The 19,449-nt window shown below is 39.5% G+C and overlaps 1 protein-coding gene across 2 annotated transcripts; it reads left to right on the forward strand.

Annotated features, from left to right (window-relative positions):
- The first annotated feature begins 1,571 nt into the window (after positions 1-1,571).
- Positions 1,572-18,470, forward strand: kiaa0232 (KIAA0232 ortholog). Of its 2 annotated transcripts, XM_044098025.1 has the most exons (9): positions 1,572-1,910; positions 4,432-4,543; positions 4,635-5,002; positions 5,119-5,259; positions 9,378-9,447; positions 9,578-9,662; positions 10,231-13,609; positions 13,689-13,797; positions 15,411-18,470. In XM_044098025.1, the coding sequence occupies exons 3-9, from the start codon at positions 4,778-4,780 to the stop codon at positions 15,425-15,427; spliced, it is 4,026 nt and encodes a 1,341-aa protein (XP_043953960.1). In that variant the 5' UTR covers positions 1,572-1,910; positions 4,432-4,543; positions 4,635-4,777; the 3' UTR covers positions 15,428-18,470. The 2 variants fall into 2 exon arrangements, with proteins under 2 accessions (XP_043953960.1, XP_043953959.1); XM_044098024.1 differs by having other exon boundaries at positions 4,432-5,002.
- The last annotated feature ends 979 nt before the right edge of the window (positions 18,471-19,449 follow it).

A 19,449-nucleotide genomic window follows, 5' to 3' on the forward strand; every position in this document is an offset into this window, starting at 1 on the left:
GGGCCATCGGGTGGCTTTGTTCCGGTTCCAGATACAAATCAAAAGCTTATTTGTTAAAAAGCCCTGAGGGATCCTCTGAACTGCTGCTAACTACACACAAACTAGCTCTGCTGTTTACCAGCAGTGTCTCATGCACGCATTTTTGTATTTTTTTAGCTGCTAGCATAACAAGGAGGCAGTGTTTTTATGTTATCTGGACAGTGGTGCAGACAGCTGGGCAATAGGCTCCAACTCAGGCCTCACATTACACACCTTTGATTTATGGAAGAGGGTCAGTCTCTGGAGAATCCCCCAATACAGACTGACTTTCTTCATTTGTTTAGAAAAAAATCAATAATCATTTTTTTTAAAGAAAAATCCACATACACATGCAATACAGGGATCAGTCGTTTTAAATTATTCTTCATTGTGTCCATATGTCAAAAATAGATGTGACCGTATACATTATATCAATATCTTAAATAGAAAACTTGCTTTTTATTTACTTTCCTGAGGATTATTTTTTTTATTATTATTATTATTTTAACTTTCAACGTGTGTAGGTTGTGTGTTGATGTTCTTATAAGGTAGTTAACCAGTAAGAACTGGATGTATGTACAGAAGGTTTTTAACTTTTAGGTTTTTGTGCTGATTTTTTATCTTTTTTATACTATATTTAACTGAATCATCTAAAAACATCCCATATTATTTTACTGTTTCTGTATATCACTCATCTTCCATATAGCTATTTAAAAATATCATTCTGTACCTTTTATTGAATATATTTATTCTTGTACTATGCTTGCTAGTTCCTTAGCAACACTGTTACACAAAGTCACTTTACCTGTTGATATACACATGCTTTTTATTGTTGTTCTTATTTTTAAAAATGAAAAAAAGTACATGGATATAAAAAATAAAAAATACGTTTACAGACCCATTCTAAGGTGTCCGTTTTTGTGATGCATTGAAATGTGCAATCTGACATATATTCTCTACTATTTAAATGAAAAGGGGGTAAAATTGTAAGAAAGCTGCAGAAATCTGGTTGTGTAAAAGTGTATAGACATTCCAGCTGATACTTTAGGATTTGTGTCAAACTTAATGTCTGTGGCCGTGACAGGTAGATTTATACTGACTTACTAGGTGACCTGGATGCAGTTGGTTGCAACAAATTTTATTTAGGAATTTCAGAGTAAAGGGGGCTGAAAGAAACAAATACCATGTTTGACAAATTTGAATTTAAAAAACAAAAAACAAACATTAACTTACAAATTATTATATTTCTTCCTGTAAGGTGCTATTTTGTCTACTGCAAATTATATTAGAATATATTGAGGCTGAAAAATCTTAAGGGTATTGATACTTTTACAGGGCGCTTTAAATATTGTCAAATGTAGATAGAATAATCCAATTGTAAAATTGTGAATATCAACATTGGTTACAATGATTGAAGTATTTATTGTACAGCTCAATCTCTGCATTCAGTATTGCTCAGTGTCTTTCAATTTCACTTTGTGTGAGCGCAAACTGTGGGAGTACTAGTTAGACTTCTGATGCAATACTCCAGGCGGAGGAATCAAACCTACCGCAGCGGGATAGTAGAGGTTTGCCTTGTTGCCTAGATACGAACGCGGAGGGTGGCGCATTCAATAGTCGTATGTGAATGAAACTGGCTCGTTGACGGTGGACATTGTGGTTCCGCGTATCCCCCGTCATCGACGAATGACCTTCCTGGACGGGAGCCCGAATGTCGCCAGTTTCGCTAGCGCTTTGGTGAAGAAGCGCTAGATGCGAAAACAGCGCCATTTCTGTTGGCGTCCATGATACGCGCTGCTACCGCAGCAGATTCCAGAGCTCGAGCTCGGAACGGCAGCGGGAGAGAACTAGCCGCTCCCCTTTCGCTGCTTCTTTACTTCAGGCCACGGCAGGTGAGTAAACCGTCTCCAATGGTGTTCTTTACATGTTGAGCTTCTCTTGCTCCCGCTTTGTGAATAATGTTAAGTTTGCTAACTCCTTCGCCTTATGACGATATGGCGCACATTTGTTGAGGGGAAAAAAACGTCTGACAGTCCTCTGGTGCCGTGCAGCCGCTGTTCCTCCCCCTCGGTCACAATAACAAGCGTAGCTACGTGAAAGCTAACGTTAGCTTTTAAATGGTTCCAGCCTCTTTGGACGCATTTACTTCTGTTGTTGGCATTTAGATATTTAAAGCCCGGTTCTTTTCGACTACAAATTCAGCCTAATATTTGACGTATTTGTCGTCATTTTAATGGAAAGCCATAAAAGCAGTATAACGCCACCACTGAGCCCAACCTCCCTTCACCTGCCCGTAACAAAGTGTTCTGTTCTTAATGGCAGGCATACGGCAACAGCGTCATTAAACGCAAACGCCTAAAAGTATGCTGGGGTAATATACGTATGCCATATGATTAAAAGAGAGATATGTTTGTGACAGAATACGTGGAGCTCCAGGTAGCTAACTTGGCTAACATGAGCTAAAGGTCGGTGGTCCAGCTAACCTTGCGGTTTGACTGCAAAGCGACGTAAATATCGCCATTTAATAGCAGAAGTCACTATCGCCGGGTGTTTGTTAAATAGCTGTACTGGTACCTAATGTTATTCCACGCAGCGAGGAAGCTTGCCTCAATAACAGCGCAGTATTTATTTATTAATTTTTTTTGCTACGAACTGCCGGTATGTAACGCCATGTACAGCCGAAACCTTTTTAAACATATTATTGTAGTGCTACTTCTTTTTAGCTTCTCATGCTTCACACGTTTGTTTGCGAAAACTTATAAATTACAAAGTGTCTTGGGAAAGATTTTATTCTAATTAAGTGCATGTTCTATACAGAGAACGGCCGTAAGTTTGACTTGCTGAATGAAGTTAGTATGTTGACAGCCCAGACAGAAACTGGCAGCCGGGGCTAATGCGCGTACAAGAGAACTGCTGGCTTCTAGACAACGGTCAGCCATATTTAGAAACCGCCGTACCGGCCGGGCTCGTTAACCTCTCAGCTGTTCTCCCTCAGTATGCCTGTGACTCAGTGTTATTGTACATAAGGGTGCGGATCGCTCAAGTCGTGTGGTAGCGCACAGCAAAGCTCCTTATCTTGCCCTTTTGACGTCTCCGACCGGTGACTCTGTAAATGCCACCGCTGAATGACGCCCGGATCAGCCAATCAAATTTCCACAGCCTCCATTTGCTCTTCACGTCGTCGGTGTCCGAACCCGCAGTTTCGCCATCTGAAAGGCATGCTTTCTGTTTTCCCTGCCCACTTCCACCCCCTTTCTCCCTCCTCCCTCTCTCCCCCAGCTGTCAAAAGTGGCTCACAGCGGCGGCGGTGATCCAGGACAACGCGTTTTGTCATGCTCTTTACCGTTTTGAGAATGGATATAAGTCGAAGTAAATGTGTTCGAGGGTTATTCTTATTATTTTTTTACTTTAATTCATGAATTTCAAAACAGACCTCACTGGAACTGTTTCTATCTTCGAGTAAGGACAGGCTAGTGTGGGACTTTAACATTATTTACGCACAAGTTATATTATAATCAAGGATTATTTCTAACTTCTGTAACTATTATTACTGTCATAATAATGGTCTCTGTAGCATAAATTAATTACTTTAGCTGGCTAGAATTGCCCTTGTAGATTACACATATATAATCTACAAGGACAATAGATTATATGTCCTTGTATATAGTTCATATAGTTCTGACACAGTTTTTGTTTTGCCTTTATTTACATTTCTGCTTTTTTTTTTTTTTTTTTTTTTTTTTTTATAAGTTTAATGAGCCAATTCTGATTTTATCCGAGTTCATATTTTAAAGGACTAATAAAGGAAGCTCTGGAGGAGCCTTGATAGGCATATTAGTTTTAAATCTAGTAGAAAATGAAGGAATCAATCAATTTAAGCTGTGTTCATGTCTGTAACCTCAAATGTTGATTCTGATTCAGTAAATTTCAATTCACAATGTTTAAAAACCAAACCCACAACGTCCTTATCAGTGATTGATAGTTTTATTATTTTCTCTATCATTTGCTGAATGAAAGCATCAATAAGTACCAATAAATTTGAAAATCCATTTACCGTTTGCAGCTTAGTGAAACAAATCCCATGTCTTTGTGACTGATGTCCTAAAGAAGAGCAACGCAAAGAAAATGTTTTTCCAAAGCTCTATTTGAGGTTGTGGAGCTATATTTGCTGTGACTCACAGTCATACAGTTACATAAAAACGAAGTAACAAATAGCTGTTATTGTCACTTTTATTGTGACCGGAAAGTATTGTAATAAAACTTTAAGTCCGTATCGCCCAGCCCTATAATCACTCGCATTTTAACCGTAAACTGTGAAGATGTATTCTCGATACTTGAATATTTTGAGATGTAAACAGGCTGCATTTTCTTTATTCTGCATAAAAACTCACTCAGGCTGGTTTTGTCTTCCAGATCGTGCCGGTGCAGTAAGACCCAGTCCCACCATGGACCGCTCTGCCTGAGACAGAAACACGTCTTGTGTTTTGCTCAGCGGCCGGGAGCTTTCAGCAGCCATGCCTCGCCAGTAAAATCACCTTTCCTTTTTATTTTCTGTTTTCTTTTTGTTTTTTTTGCTTAAAGCAATAAAAAAACATCCTACATGCATCCCCATGTAGAACCCCTTAAGTACATCCTGCTGGAGTGACCCCCCCCACCCTCACCTCATCGTCCAGATCGGCACCGCCTCATCCCTTTTCGCCTTCGCTAGCTTCCTGCTATGAGGCTGCTCTGCCTGAAGATGGCTTACACCTGAGGTCCCATGCGTCCCGTGAGCACCGATTCAGACGGTCCTGCTCCTCCTGAGAACCTCTCCTGCCCCTTCCCCCTGCCCGCTTCAGAGATGTCCTTGCTCCAGTCGCTGGGGCCGGTGCAGAGCTGGCTCGGCCAGGAGCTCGAGAAGTGTGGGATCGACGCCATGATCTACACCCGCTACGTCCTGAGCCTTCTCCTGCACGATAGCTACGACTACGACCTGCAGGACCAGGTGGGCTCTCGTTTCGTCCAACCAAAGAAGAGAAACCCTAAAAGCCATTGTTTCTGTTTCTGAATTGTCTCATAAGCGATTTTTATTGTTCATTCTTTTTTTTTTCTTTTTTCTAGGAGAATGACATCTTCCTGGGATGGGAGAAAGGAGCTGGGAAGAAGTGGGGCAAGGGCAAGAAGAAAGGAGGGACCGACCTGAGTCTAGAGGAGATAAAGAAGCAAGCCGCCGTGCAATGCCTTCGCTCTGCATCTGATGAAGTAAGCTCTGTTCTACTCAGCGGTTGAAATCCTGTGGTTATCAGCTGCTGTTAGTCAACTTGGGTGTTAAGTTTCTGAAAGATTTGAAATAATCTCTAATCTTGGCTGAGGAAAATCCACACTGAACTCTGCCTTTAGCAATGACCTAACCTTTTAATAAAAACTGTGCTTTGTATGTTTTCAGGTATTCACATCCCTGTAACATTTTCATATTTTATGTTATAATAATAGACCTGCAGAAAATAGTGTGTAGTTGTGCAGTGGAAGGAAGCTTTCAGTTCTTTAGTTAAAAAACCCCCCAGACTAATATGAGTGCGCTTTATTATTTTACCCTATTTACTCTGATAAATAAAATCCATTGCAACCTTCAAAAGTCAAACGCGATATAAGAAGTTGATCTTTTGTGTCAGTTTGGGTACAGATGTTCTCTGTTGGAGAGTATTAATTACAATAATGACCAAGGAACCAACCAGGAAAAGTGTAGGATTAGTGTAAAGCAGGGGTCTCAACCCTTTCCCTCTACTGCTACAAAATAAAATTTGCCAAGAGCTGCAAAAATGTTCTACATATGTGCTACATAAATGTTTTAACAACATTAAACTAACATTTATTTCTGTTTTCAGATTTTAGAATAAAATTAATCAACTACAAGAGGGGAGTAAAACAGTTTTGTAGAATGATGCGAGACTTTTCGATAAATATTGATAATGAAGAAAGATTAGTAGCATAGTTAGAATCTAGTTACTTTAAAAGTCTCCAGTAGATATTAAAAACAGGTTTTGCAGAAAAACTTATGGAAAAGATCTTGAAATTACAATTTCATATTAGAAATATATTTTTTTGGGTTTGTAAAAGTCACAGAGAAGGGGCCAAAAATTTAAAAAAAGATTAAAATAACTAATTAAAAATAAATAAGAATAAAGGTTTCTAAAACATAATTAAGTAATAATAAAAAATGCTGCTGAGTATAAATGAGATTTATAGATTTCTCTGTTGAATAAACATAAATAAAACCATGAATATTCCCGCCCCGCTTCAGAATGGTGCAGTTTTTGTGTTGATTCCACATAAAATTCACTGCTCTCTGTTCACACTCTGACAAAATTCAAAATTTTAAATGAACACATTTACTAGGCACTGTGTGCTTTAAGAATTGACTATATTGGTCATTGTTATTTAGGTGAAGTCAGGCGGATGTTAATTGCATGAGTCACAGCAGAGAAGCAATGAACAAAGCTGGGTCAAAGAGGGAAGCCAGAGCATTGAAAAAGGGAAGATCTAGACTGAAAATGTCGTCACCTTATTTGGCCAAGTGGCTGTAGCTTTTTTTTAATCATCAGGTCAGCACTCCAGCTTTCAGTTTTTCAGTTTTAGAATTAATGAAGACCAGAAGGAACACAAGAAAACATTTAGTACAACCCGGCAGAAAAACACGCTTTTGTTTCTGTGCAAAAAAGGAAACAGAAATGTTGTTTTCATGACTAAACGGCGGTTTGCTTTAGTCGAAGCTGGAGAGAAAGGTCTGCAACACGGGAGCGGTGTCACGCTCCTCTCTGGGGGCCGGACTCTGTGCTCTGTTTTCTTAAGCAGCAAGCGCTGCATGTGATTGCAGCAAAGCCGGCTGGCTGTCAGCTGACCGGCATTAGCAGCTATGCAGGAGGAAATAAAAGGGCCGGAGCGAAGCGCTACAGCAACACTTTCTATTTCGGACCAGGCCGGAGTGCAGCAGGAATCGGTCGGGTTGGAAACAAGAGCAGCTGCTTTGTGGTTTTTGTTGATTACAAACCCTGAGTTTGTAAATGAAGTAATTCACGTTGTCGCTTAATTTAAGAAGGCAGTAAATTACAAGGATGTGTTTGCAGTAAATGTTAGCTGATGAAAGCAGTGCATGAAACTCACTGTGTTGCTGCTTTCTTTATTTTTGGAAGGATATGTCCGCTCCTGTTAAATGAGCATGCCTATAGTGTCACAAATCAGCTGGCTGCAGTCGTAGCCGCTGGCCTTTCATTACTTTGTTAGTACAAGCATTCTTTCCTCAGCATTAGTCATCTTATCTGACTTGACTGAAAAAAAAAAGCGAATTGGCCTTTCTGTAGTGAATGTAGAGTGCTCAAATTTCAAATTCTGTGCCGATGCTAAAAAAAAAAAATACTGTTTTTGATATTGCTACAACATTTTATGAAAGCACATAGTTCTTTTTAGTTAAGAGGAAAAAATATGATTTAATTACAATATGAAAATATTTTAACCTTATTTGCCCCCCTGCAAAAATCATAAAAATAACCTTTGTAATTACACAATATGAATATAAAAATGCGAAAGGAACAAAGTAAATCCACCATTCATCAAAGAAAAAAATAAGAATGAATTTGTAGGTCCACCCCAGTCATTGTTGGAACAATGGTTCAGTCCAAAGTGTCGGAGGAGCAACATCAGCTCTGAACAGCTCAGAGAGCTGTTGCTGTGGCTCTGCAGCACTAACAACAAACCCTAAGGAAAAATTTGAAGCAAAAGACATGTAAAGCTTTTATTTACTTTCACTGCTCAATAGAAAGAAACACAGTAACAATAAAAATCAGACTGCAATTCATTATTTCATTACTTTGGCTGAATCATGATAAACTGCCTCGTTATGCCTTCGAAATCAAAACTAGCGAAACTGGCTGCATTGCTTAGATAGACTTAAACCTTTTTGTTGAAGGTAGCAAACATCTCAATTATATTTAGCTCTTTAAAAGAGAAAAACAGAAATGTTTATCTGCAACATAAAGTCTCTAAAACTACACGCGCGCGCGTGTGTGTGTGTGTGTGTGTGTGTGTGTATATATATATATATATATATATATATATACATAAATCATATTGCAAAACATAAAAATGCACAGTATAAATACTTTGTATAATACAGTATAAATACTTTAAAAATTTAAATTATTTAAAAATTGTCCTTTTGAAAAATAAAACAAATTTCAACATTGCAGACATTTATTTATAGCTATCATTAGTAGTTTCTGTTTTATATTGCTGGCAGAAAATAGATTGTTTTTTTAGATTTCTATTTATTTTTTTTGTGTGAAAATTCCCTACTACCCACCAGCTGAAAAAGTGTTATAGAAAATATAACTTTTTTTATAAAAAGTGTCCAGAATTTATTATTTTGGTATAGATACAGTGACTTCATCATGCTGCAAAAGCTAGAAGGGGCAAATCAGGGGAGGTCCATTCGTGTGTTGATATGCGTGGGGCGTCACACACATTGATCCTACAGGTTTGGCACCAATATAATATTAAAGCTCACAAATTAATCTTTATTTTGAGACCCATTTTGTGGAGTTTATTTTGTATAATTTATTCACTTCTTGACGATCTGTTTGGAGGTTTTGATACTTTTATGATTTACAAAAAAGCTAAAAAAATAACCTTTGACAAACCGGGTATGCCTAGAAAGCATATAGTTTAAGGTTTAATATGATATCACTCTTGGCTCATTTTGTCATTTGTTCTCGAAGCCCAACAGATTTTCTTGGACAATGTGTCAGCGCGGTGTCAGGAGGGGCGTTTGAATTTGCATAAATAATGCATTCTAAGGAGGCTTTTAAAAACATTTCTAAAAACTACTGGGAAAATTCAAGTGTTTTATTTGCTTCAAGATACATAAAGTGGGTATCATTGGAAAGAAAAATTAAGAAACTTTAACGCAGTCATTTTGCTTTTGGGAAAAAAAATATTTTAAAAAGGACTTTTGATGATGGGAAGTTAGGCTATTTTCCATGATCAGCATGCATTCTCTCCTATTCCTGAGTGGAAAGAGCGTCCCTGCTGGTACCTACTCAAAACTCAAATGACATGCAATCCTAGCGGAGTGCATGCCATTTGTTCCCTCTGCTGTTTCAAAGTAGTTTGCCAGATCAACTACAACTTGCAAACAGACTGCAGTCATTTTATTTTCTGGAACATGTCTTTAATAGTTGAGATGTGGCAAATTTGACCATATATATACACAGTGTGCAATATGTAACAGAAACAAAGCATTTAGTTTCAGTAGCTACATACTGTTAGTTGGTTACCTGGAAAGATGTGAATCTCAGATATTCCTCTTGTTTTTGTCTTCTGTGCAGAACTCTGGAATTGAGAGTCTGGTTGAAGAGCTTTGCTCTAAACTTAAGGACATCCAAAACAAACAGAAAGGTTTGATACTTATATTTTTCTCCTGGTCAGCTGTCTTTGCTGTTGTTTTGATGAAGAAAAAGTCACAAATGGTAACCTTAGTAAGATGTTTTTTTTTTTTTTTTTTTTTTTTTTGAAAATAATTTTCCAGAAGAGAAACGCATTCAAAAGAAATCTGATGGCTGTCAGTCACCAGAACGTGCCGATTCGCCTTCTTCTAAGGACCAGGTGGAAATGTAAGTTTGAAGTCTGATTGTAATTTATTTTTACATAAATTAAATCTTCATAAACAGCAAATTCATTTAATGAATACAGTCGATGTATTTTCTCATATTGACATTCTGAGTTTCTTACAGATGAACACTGAATTCTTACACATTTTTTTCCCATTGTCTCATTATGAGTGAATAAAGAAATTTGGATGCTGAATAGATTTTTGAACTTGGATCTTTGGATCTTCTCTTCAAAATCCTTTAAAATAGATTTGATCTTGAACTCATCTGTCAGTATGTTACACAACTGCAGAGTTGATTCAATGTAAATCTCATTAAAAAGAGATTCCATTGGAAAGACAATGAAGCATAGTTAATTTGGCATAAATGTGTAGGCAGATGTAATTTTTTAACATTGCTTTTCATAAGTGGAGCAGCATCTTGATAGTTGTACATTTTCTTGTAGTTTAATTATATTTGTTCAGCTTTTTGGTCTTCTATTATCCTTTGTATAGTTTGTCACAAGTTAATAAAAGCTACTCTGATTGCAATTAAATCTCCCTTTCCTTTTTTTTTTTGGGTATGACTGCAGGTACTATGAAGCCTTTCCTCCTTTGTCAGAGAAACCTGTTTGTCTCCAAGAGATCATGACGGTGTGGAACAAGGCCAAGGCCTGCACATACTCCAGTTCATCATCCTCTGCAGCTCCACAAACCAGCACAGACACCTCTTCCCCCAAAGACTGCAACAGTGACGGTGAGGCTGCAAAAGAGCGACACCTTGAGGCGTGTGGTACCATCCCTACTGTGACCAGCGAGAAAGGCCAGCAACGACGAAGCAAGAAAGAGAAGGAAAACCGATGCCATGGTGGCGCAGCAGCAGAGGAGAAGACCATCAGCCACTTTAAGAGACAGATCAGACACAGATCTGAGGGCAAATATCGACCCAGATCCTGGTCTTCTGGTTCTAGTGAGGCAGGGTCGAGCTCCAGCGGGAACCAGGGTGACACAAAGTCATCCAGAAGCAAAACAGTTAGAGTAAGGCACAAATCCAGGGAGGCTGCCAAGAACAAGAGGACACGCAACAACGGGCAGGTGAAGCTGCAGATGAAGGTGATTGATAAGGAGGAAAGAAGAAACGTAGGAGCGAGTGGTGGCGGCGCGACTGGCAGCGCTGCTAAACAACCACAGCTTTATAAGAAGGGGAAGAGACCGTTGAAGGAGATTCGTAAAGAGCTGGGCTGGCTGGAAGCGAGGGAGTCTGCAGTTGAAGCCAGAAACAAAAAAGAGTACAAGGAGGAGCCCCTGTGGTACACCGAGCCCATCACGGAGTACTTTGTACCATTCAGCAGCTGTCAAAGTAAGCTTGAAACGAAGTATCGCAACAAGGTGGGCTCTCCGGATGGCTCCGGCTTTTCTGCGGAAATGGAAAGGCTGCCCGAAAAAATCCAGGGAATCTGCATTGCCAGTGAGAGCTACCAGCGAGCCTATCTACCAGCAGGCTCATTTGTGGACGGGCACTTCGTGGAAGCGCCTGGCGACGCGGACAACGAACCCGCCGACCTCACTGACACTTTGCGCGGCCCTCAGCCAGAAGATAGTAGAAATTTAGATGACAAGCATCTGTCTGAATTCACAGACTTCTATGAAGTCGATATTTATCAATCCATATTGGATACTAGTGCCTCAGACACGATACAAGAGAGTCGGATCTTGAGCCTGATTCGACAGAAAAGCAAAGAGCAAGGAGACAATGAGGCAGAATGCTGTTTAGTGTTAGATGGCCTTGAGCAGCAAGGGAAAAGTGCAATACAGGCAGACTCACAGGAAGCTTCGGGAACTGTTGGGTTCTTAATGGAGGATTTTGAAAACTTGGTACATGTATGGGGTTGTTACTCACCGTCTTCTTCTGAAGACATAGATGGGGAAAGCTTCCTTGGAGACTCTCCCGTCCGGCTCTCTCCGTTGCTGGATAGCGTGTCGCTAACTCTGAGCAAGCTATCCAGATCAATAGAAGAACCGGCCGTTCCTGAAGCTCCCAGTGAAGCATCTGCTTTGGATTCATCCTGCTTCTCCCTTTTCGAGGTGCAGTGTGATGGCGCCACTTTTCCCTTCCCCCGAGATTCGCTTTCTGTCAGTCACGAAAACAACACCAATTCTAGTAGCTGTCTTGACCCGCATTCTAATAAGCAGTCCCGCTTGCTAATATGGACCAAAAATAGTGCCTTTGACGAAACGGAACACTGTTCGAACCTATCGACGCGAACTTGCAGCCCATGGTCGCATTCAGAGGAGACTCGGTCGGACAACGAGCAGGGCAATGCTCTGGCAGAGGACGCTGCTCCGTTTGGCAGAGACGAACCGGACCGAGTCATCCCTCCTCCTCTTTCGGGTACATATCTAGAAGATGAAATATTGGAGTTTTTGCAGGAGGACTCGGGCCAAAAGTGTGAAAAAGTCAGCATCAGCACAGCACCCAATCAGACCTTTACCAAAAAATCTAAATTAGAGTCCATTTGTGGCATACCGCTAGAAAGGGATGAGAGCAAACCGTACAGCACAGATGTGTTTTCAGACAACGTGAACCAACAGAGTGACGAATACAGCTCAGGGATTATAAAAGACATTTGGACCGCCATAGGAGACGGGAAATTTGCCACCTCAAAGCATGGGGCAGACAAGCCAGATAAGGGGCTCTTCCCCGATGATTCGGGCACTTGCTGTTGCCGGTGTGTAGAGGTCCAGACTAAAGGAGTCTCAGTTCAGGGACCTCAGAAAAAGGCTGTGCAGCGATCTGAGTATCGCCTTTGGGATGGCAAGAAGGAAGAACAAAACTTGGCCAAAAACAAACTCTCCAAACTGGACGCCGCTGGGGATTACATGACTCCGTCCAAGCCCTGGGACTTGAACTCCGACAAGGAAAGTACATCGTTCATCCTCGGAGGAGTGTATGGAGAGTTGAAAACACTAAGCGGTGATAAAAACTGGGCAGTCGTGCCGCCGAGCGATACTCAAGATAGCTTGCTACAGTGCGCCGCCGCTGCTGCTTCCGCGTCCAGCTCCGACATGCTGACCATCACGGGCAGAGATGTATTCATGAACACGGGCAGCCGCTTCGCCCCTGGGCACCGGCCCCTATGGAGGCCCCTCGTTTCCTTTGGGCAGAGCGACCAGGCCATTAAAGGAGGTGGAGACGGATTGAATAAGGGATTTTCTCTGATCTTCCATGAAGATTTGCTCGGATCATACGGGGGCTTGCATAAAGAGGAGCAAGGTCTAGAGTACCCGTTTGCATCCTTCAACCTGAACAATCCCTTCTCTCAGGTTCTCCATGTCGAGTGTTCCTTGGAGCCTGAGGACATGGCTTCTTTCAGTCCGGGGTTCAAGCCCAAATCTATTCTTTGCTCGGATTCAGAGAGCGAAGCCTTCCACACTCGAATTTACGGCATCAACCGGACGCAGTACAGAGCCATCCGCATTTCACCCAGGACTCATTTCCGGCCAATATCGGCCTCGGAGCTGTCTCCTGGAGGTGTTAGCGATTCGGAGGCCGAGACCGACAAAGAGGAGATGAGTTTTCCCATTGCGGCGCCGGTGGACGTGTTTGACGATCCTCAGGCTGACCTCAAACCTCTGGAGGAGGATGCCGAATGCGAGGGACCTTATTATGGGAAGTCAGAACTGGAATCTGGTAAATTTTTACCAAGATTAAAGAAGTCTGGCATGGAGAAGAGTGCCCAGACCTCTCTGGATTCGCAGGAGGGCTCAAGTACCCTTCTGCCAATTGCCGAGCAAGAGAGCGGCTTGAGCTGCAAAACAACAGTGGCAGACGTGCCGAGCGCAGGCGAACAGGTGGATGTGGGCCAGATTCAACAAGAAGAATCTGCAGAGGAAAAGCAGCCCGACTTATGTTCACCAGGTCAGACCCCCAAGTACGGGATCGCTTATGACTATGTTGGCGACATGCAAGAGGTATTGAAGGTTCACAAATTGTTGCAGTTGTGAATTTCACAGAAACATTGATCGAATGTTTCCTATTTTTTGTTTCTAGTTCCCTCTGTTAAATAGAAGTGGTCAGGGAGGAATTGGCAGCCAGCAAGATGAGTTCTGGTGGCAGAACACAATTTGTTCCCCCCTTTTCCCTGGTTCTCAGTGTACAGGTAAGTCCAGATTTCAAAGTGGGCTTTTTCTATCATATTAACTCTAAACTTCAGCCAGTTGTTCCCGAATTTTTGTTGTATTTTATCTGTGGTCTTTCCTTTATGTAGGTATTGCATTCAGTGGTACAACTGAACAACTGAATGAATCACATATTCATAGCAACCAATGTAGTAGTGAATAAAGTAAGAGTTGGCCTGTGAAAGTGACCTGACTAAAAACATTATTATTAATATTATTATTATTATTTTAAAGTAGTCAGTCTTCAGGCTATTTGTTGAAGAGGAACATGCTCCAAATACTTATTTTTTTCATTTTGTTTGCATAAATTTTGTTTAAAATTAACCAGTTAGTATAATGGTGGCTAAAAACCATTTAGTCCATAGAATTTTCTTACTCTGTTGTTTTCTAAGCTGTAGTGAAAGGCATGAAGTTTAGTGCAGCACAAAAAAGTTTTAATCTTTCAGGGATTTTGAAAATAATCTCAGACGTGGAGTCTTATGTGGGTAAAAATATAACAGCTGCAGAAAATATGAAGTGTCATTTTTTGTAGCACTTCAAAACTGTTTTTTTTTTGTTTTGTTTTTTTAACCATTTAGGGGTTAAAAACTTATTGCTTGGCTATTATGTCTGGCACGTCTTTCCTAAACTCACTTTCGCTTGACATCATATTGAAGATATTTAAGCTTTGCTGTCACCAAAATGTTTTTTTAAGCACCAGAAAGTTGTAGAAGCTTTAAACTGATGGTTTTCTCCCAACATTGAAATACAATTTTAAACAAATGTCAAAGTTTTTTTTGTTTTTTTTTAATCATTGAACTTTTTAATTAGTATTTTTCACTTTTGTTTACTTATACAATATACATGAACACTTTACAATCAACATAACAGAAAACTTTAGCCTTTGAGCTGTTCCTCTATTTGACCTTGGTCCTATCTAGTTTGTCTAGTTCTTTATTTTTGTTGCTGTCTTTTGTCTTGAATGTTGTCCATTTCATCCACTTCTCTTCCATTTGTGTTTGCTGAAGTCTCAAGTGTCAAAGTTTTTCATTTTAATGCACCTTTCTATTCCATTTATGATATGGACTCATATTTGTAAACTACAAGTTCGAAGGCTTCTGAATGAGGACTTTGTCGAGGACTTTGTCAGCTGTCTGTCAAATATCAAGCTCAAACAAGAATATTTTAATATTGAAAATTCTAGACTTAGACTTAATTGAAGATTCTGCTCCACAGTGCCATCTGGTGGAGTATATGTCTCACTGCATTCTGTAGTTTTACAACGAGGAAGTGAAGAATGATCTCAGTGAACCACTGTGAATTTAAAGATAATACCTTGGAATAAGTACTAGAACTATGAAACGGAGGCCATAAATTTAGTAGTTCAATGAAACAAACTGGTGTTATATGATATGTAATATATGTTATATAATATTTACTATACTGTTCTTAGAAAAAAAAATCTTCAGCTCTTTATTCATGGGAGACACTCTTTTTAGTCCATCAAAAAAATTGAAATCTAACAACCTCATTTGCTGTATCTTTTTGAAGACGGTCATAATGTTTTTAACTTTTTCTATTCTGCCTCTTATTTTTCTTTTTTTCCCTTCCCCAGGGAGCAGCAACATTTGACTTCTCCAGTTTTGCGGAGGACACCTGTCACCGAGAGGAGAACTTTCTCTGGTCTTGGGACTGGACCTCTACCAGCAAAAGATTCAGGAAAACCTAACGTAGGCTAACTTTTTCTGAGACTCCCTCTACAAAACCTCCCCATCCCAACACATAACCCTGTTGGCTTTTCATTTACTAACGTTAAAACAACAACCTTGTGTAATCAACAATCAGATCAACAAAAAGAGTGGGAAAAAAAAAGCTATAAAAAAAAGTTCTGTCTTTGAGTGATGCAATGATTATTCTGCACACCAGTCCTTTTTCAAATCTCACAGTTTGCTTGTAGAGATGCTTCTATTTGTCTTTTTCTCTTTTCTTTCTTTCTTTTTTTTTTTGTTTTGTTCTATCCTCGTCCAATTCCGTTCCCACCATTTTTTTTGAGAGCGAACCAAGGTTTCTGGTGGTCGGTGCCGTCTGAATGGTTGTGCATGTTTTTGTTCGTCCAGGCAGACTCACTCCTGTTTATATTTTTTTTCTAGTTGAAACAGATGTTTTGTGAAACAACTGCTGCCACATTCTCTACTTTCTCCACGTTGGATTCGGAAAGAAAATACAAGGATGTGAAGATTTTTCTTTTATTTGACTCCTGTGTCGGATTTGAGAGTTTAATTTATCTTGATTGTGCAACTTTCTGAATGCGAAGTAGAGAATGTGCTCAGCTTTCTTCTAAATATCCTCAACTTCCCTGTGTGTGAAAAGTTGTCTGAGTTTTTTTTTGTTTGTTTGTTTTGAATGGTGATAGTCTTTTAAAGAGCTAGTTGTAGATATAGTGTGGTTTGTGAGGTTAAAAAAAATCTTTGAAACATAAAAATAACCATAAATTAATGTTTTGTTGGGGGAACAATACCAATGGTCTCCTACAAATTGCAATGCTGTACACAAAATTGGTTTAAAAATAATCTACATATTAAAAAAAGAAAAAAAAAAAGGTTTTGAGCTAAAGATCCTACATAAGGTGGCCCAATTGCAGCCATCTCTACAGACATCTGAGTTGCAGCTGAAACATTTTTCTAATATATATTTTTTTTGTGAATTCTATGGTACAAAACATTGGTGCTATTAAAATGTTCCAAAATCTTTTGAAGTTCAATAAATCTGGCTGTGATACGTTTATGACATAGTTTGTAGCCAGACTCCAGAAATGCTTCAGTTTTCTTTTTTTCATTATTATTTTTGCAAATACTTTTAGTGAGAATTTATGACCGAACACAGTTCTTACTTTAACGTAAGCTTGGTTTTTTTTTTTTTTTGTTGGTTTTTTTTTTTTTAAAGAATTATCTGACCTGTAATTTAATGATTAGTAGACATGTTTAAAAAAAGAACAAAAAAACTCACGTTTGAACACGTCTTTTGAGTTCAAAGCCCCCCCAAGGCAGGAAGGAAAGGACGACATCACGGCAGATACAAAGGAAGCAATCCGTGTTGTAACAAGTGGCCGGGCAACCGTCAAACCAAAAAAAAAAAGAGGAAGTACTCTAAATTACGGATTTATTTTGTTTTTCCCATGTGAGGTGTTTTTTTTAAATCTTTCTTTTGGGTTTATCTTTTGAAATATTGATTTGTGTCTTATCTGTTTTGTGTGTGGTGGTGTAGAACTTGTGAAGACACTGGTTCAGACTGAGTGTAATAAAAGTTTTAACTTCCAAGAAACGGGAACGGCAGCAGAAATGCTTTCTGCGCAGTAACTTGGAACCACACCTCCTCCCGCTGCGCCCTTTGAGCTGTTATCTAGAAACCCTCTGAAGTTTTCCAGGCTTAGAGAAGAAATCTGATTGAATGAAAGCGGTTTTCTTTTTCTTCATCAAAAATTATTTTCCAGGAAGATCAAGAGTAACAAAGGTGAACTAATTGTCTCAAGTACCACAGAAGTGAAGAACAGGCTACTAAAAATCCTCCCCCCGTGTCGTCATGGTGTTTCTTCCACTTTCCTGAGTGTGAATGTTGTTTAAACCCAATGATAGTTTAGCCCTGTGGTACTTTAACTAAAAATTAATTTAAAAATGAAAATAAAAAAGCAAAACTTAACTTCAGGGTCTCGTCCCCTTTCCTTAACAGTCAAAGATACTCAGGAATTTTTTAATATAAGCATAATCTACACTCAGACCTGTGATAGTGCAGTGATGCATTAATGTATTTTTTTTTTGTTTGTTTTTTGTTGAGCAGGAATTGGTGACAGAAGTTGTTTTCAAGCATACCGCTGTAATGACTGTCATTAATGTAGAGCTATAGTTTTAATTACGAAAAAAGTAAATACAAAAAAAAAAAAAAAAAAGTCGAAGCCATTGATTGCATAAACGGCGCGGGAGGGAATTTCAGGAGCCCTGAGTTCTATGCAATACGTTGGCGCATGTAAAAGCATTCTAAAGTATACGGACACAAGTCATGCAGCTGATTTTTTTTTTTTTCTTTCTTTTTTTTTTTTTGCATGCGGGGCTACTTTTGAGCGAGGGACGCCTGAGAACACAGTGGAATGTCTCTGAGAAATAAAGCATGCAAACGTCACACTCCATTGCTTTAAGTTGGATGAAACACATTTTAGTTAAAGGTTTAAATTGGTGAGAGAATGTCATGTGTGCATGTGTGTGAATGTGTGCGAGAAACTGTCTCAAAAAGCACTTGCATTGGATGGATTGCATCACATCTTTCTCCTCAACTTTCATTTTTTAAATAAGCTGTTTTAAAACAAGGAAAGGGGGGAAAAAATCCCTCTGGCAGGAAAATCTATTCAGTGATTGTATGACGTGTTTTAAAAGGAGTTGGACTTTTTGACGAAGTTTCGCCGACACTTTGGTCTGAAGTGTCGGCCTGCAGAACACCATACGACACTGAAAATCAGAATTTTCCTCGTCTTTTCATTCCCACCCAGAAAGATGCTCCTCCAAACCCCTCCCTCTTCCTTTATGACCCTAACAGATGTGTTCTAATTTCATGTACACCATGAGTAAATTATTTTGTTTCATTGTGGAGTTCCTTAACATCTAATAAATGAATAAAGCAAACCTCAGTCGGCGTTGCTCGTTTTTGTTCCAAGTACCAGTTCTTCACTTCCACTGTGTGACCTCTGGGTGGCACTAGAGAGTGTCTTAATCTGTGGAACTACATTTGCAAACTTGTGCTACTGTGCTTTGCATTTTTTTTTTAAGTGAACTAATATGGTCAGTTTAGCCTACATTGTGAAGTATTAAACAACTTTATTTGGTCTATCAACTTGCAGCAGTTAGCAACTTCCCTTAAGACGATCCCTTCAAAGACCATATTTTCTTTTAGAGTTGCTTTAGCTTCAAAAGGAGCTACCATTCTTTGGAGGAGATTGAAATTTTTGCCTTTTCTTTGCAAAAATAGCTTAAGCTCACATACAGTGGATAAAGGTTTTTGAAGTGAGTTGTCAAGTCCTGTGTCATGTTCTCAATTGGATTTGAGTGAGGACTTTGAGAGGGCCATGCTAAACCATGAATATATGTTATTCGAAACCATTAGCACATATTTTAGGGTCATCGCCCTGACGGATCACTAGATTTTATCCCGGAGTTTTGTGCTCTCTACGTTCTCATCAGTTTAGACCAGCTTCTGTCCCTATTGAAAAAAATTATCCTTTGCTTCATGATGCTGCCACTGCTGTGTTTCACAGTTGGAAGGTTGTGTTCAGGGTAGTGTCAAAGTAGTGTTTTGAATGTTGTGTAAAAAAAGTTCCCATTTTGGTTTCCTTTCCTTTGATACGTTTGGGTGCCAGTAGCACCCCTAGAAAAAATTCAGGATGGTGACCAAGTCAGTAAAACGTTTGGGTGACGGAAATCAAAACAAAAATATAGAAAATGTATTATTTATTTGCTTCTACTTGATTGCAGAAGATGATTCGCTTTGCCTTTGTTCATAAATTGAAAATGATTCCCTGGAGGGAGAAGTAGGGTGGCCATGGCCCGGCCTTGAGGGCGCCAATGTCGGTTGTACAGCCATGTTTTTTTTTATTGTTTTTGTTCAACATT

Source organism: Gambusia affinis, linkage group LG18 (genome assembly GCF_019740435.1).
Source record: "Gambusia affinis linkage group LG18, SWU_Gaff_1.0, whole genome shotgun sequence".
In the NCBI taxonomy this organism is placed as follows: domain Eukaryota; kingdom Metazoa; phylum Chordata; class Actinopteri; order Cyprinodontiformes; family Poeciliidae; genus Gambusia; species Gambusia affinis.

Coding starts and splice junctions, on each gene's coding strand:
- kiaa0232 (XM_044098024.1), top strand. CDS start 4,778: ATGCGTCCCGTGAGCACCGATTCAGACGGTCCTGCTCCTCCTGAGAAC. Junction 9,448..9,577: donor CATCCAAAACAAACAGAAAG/GTTTGATACTTA, acceptor ATAATTTTCCAG/AAGAGAAACGCATTCAAAAG. Junction 9,663..10,230: donor TCTAAGGACCAGGTGGAAAT/GTAAGTTTGAAG, acceptor GTATGACTGCAG/GTACTATGAAGCCTTTCCTC.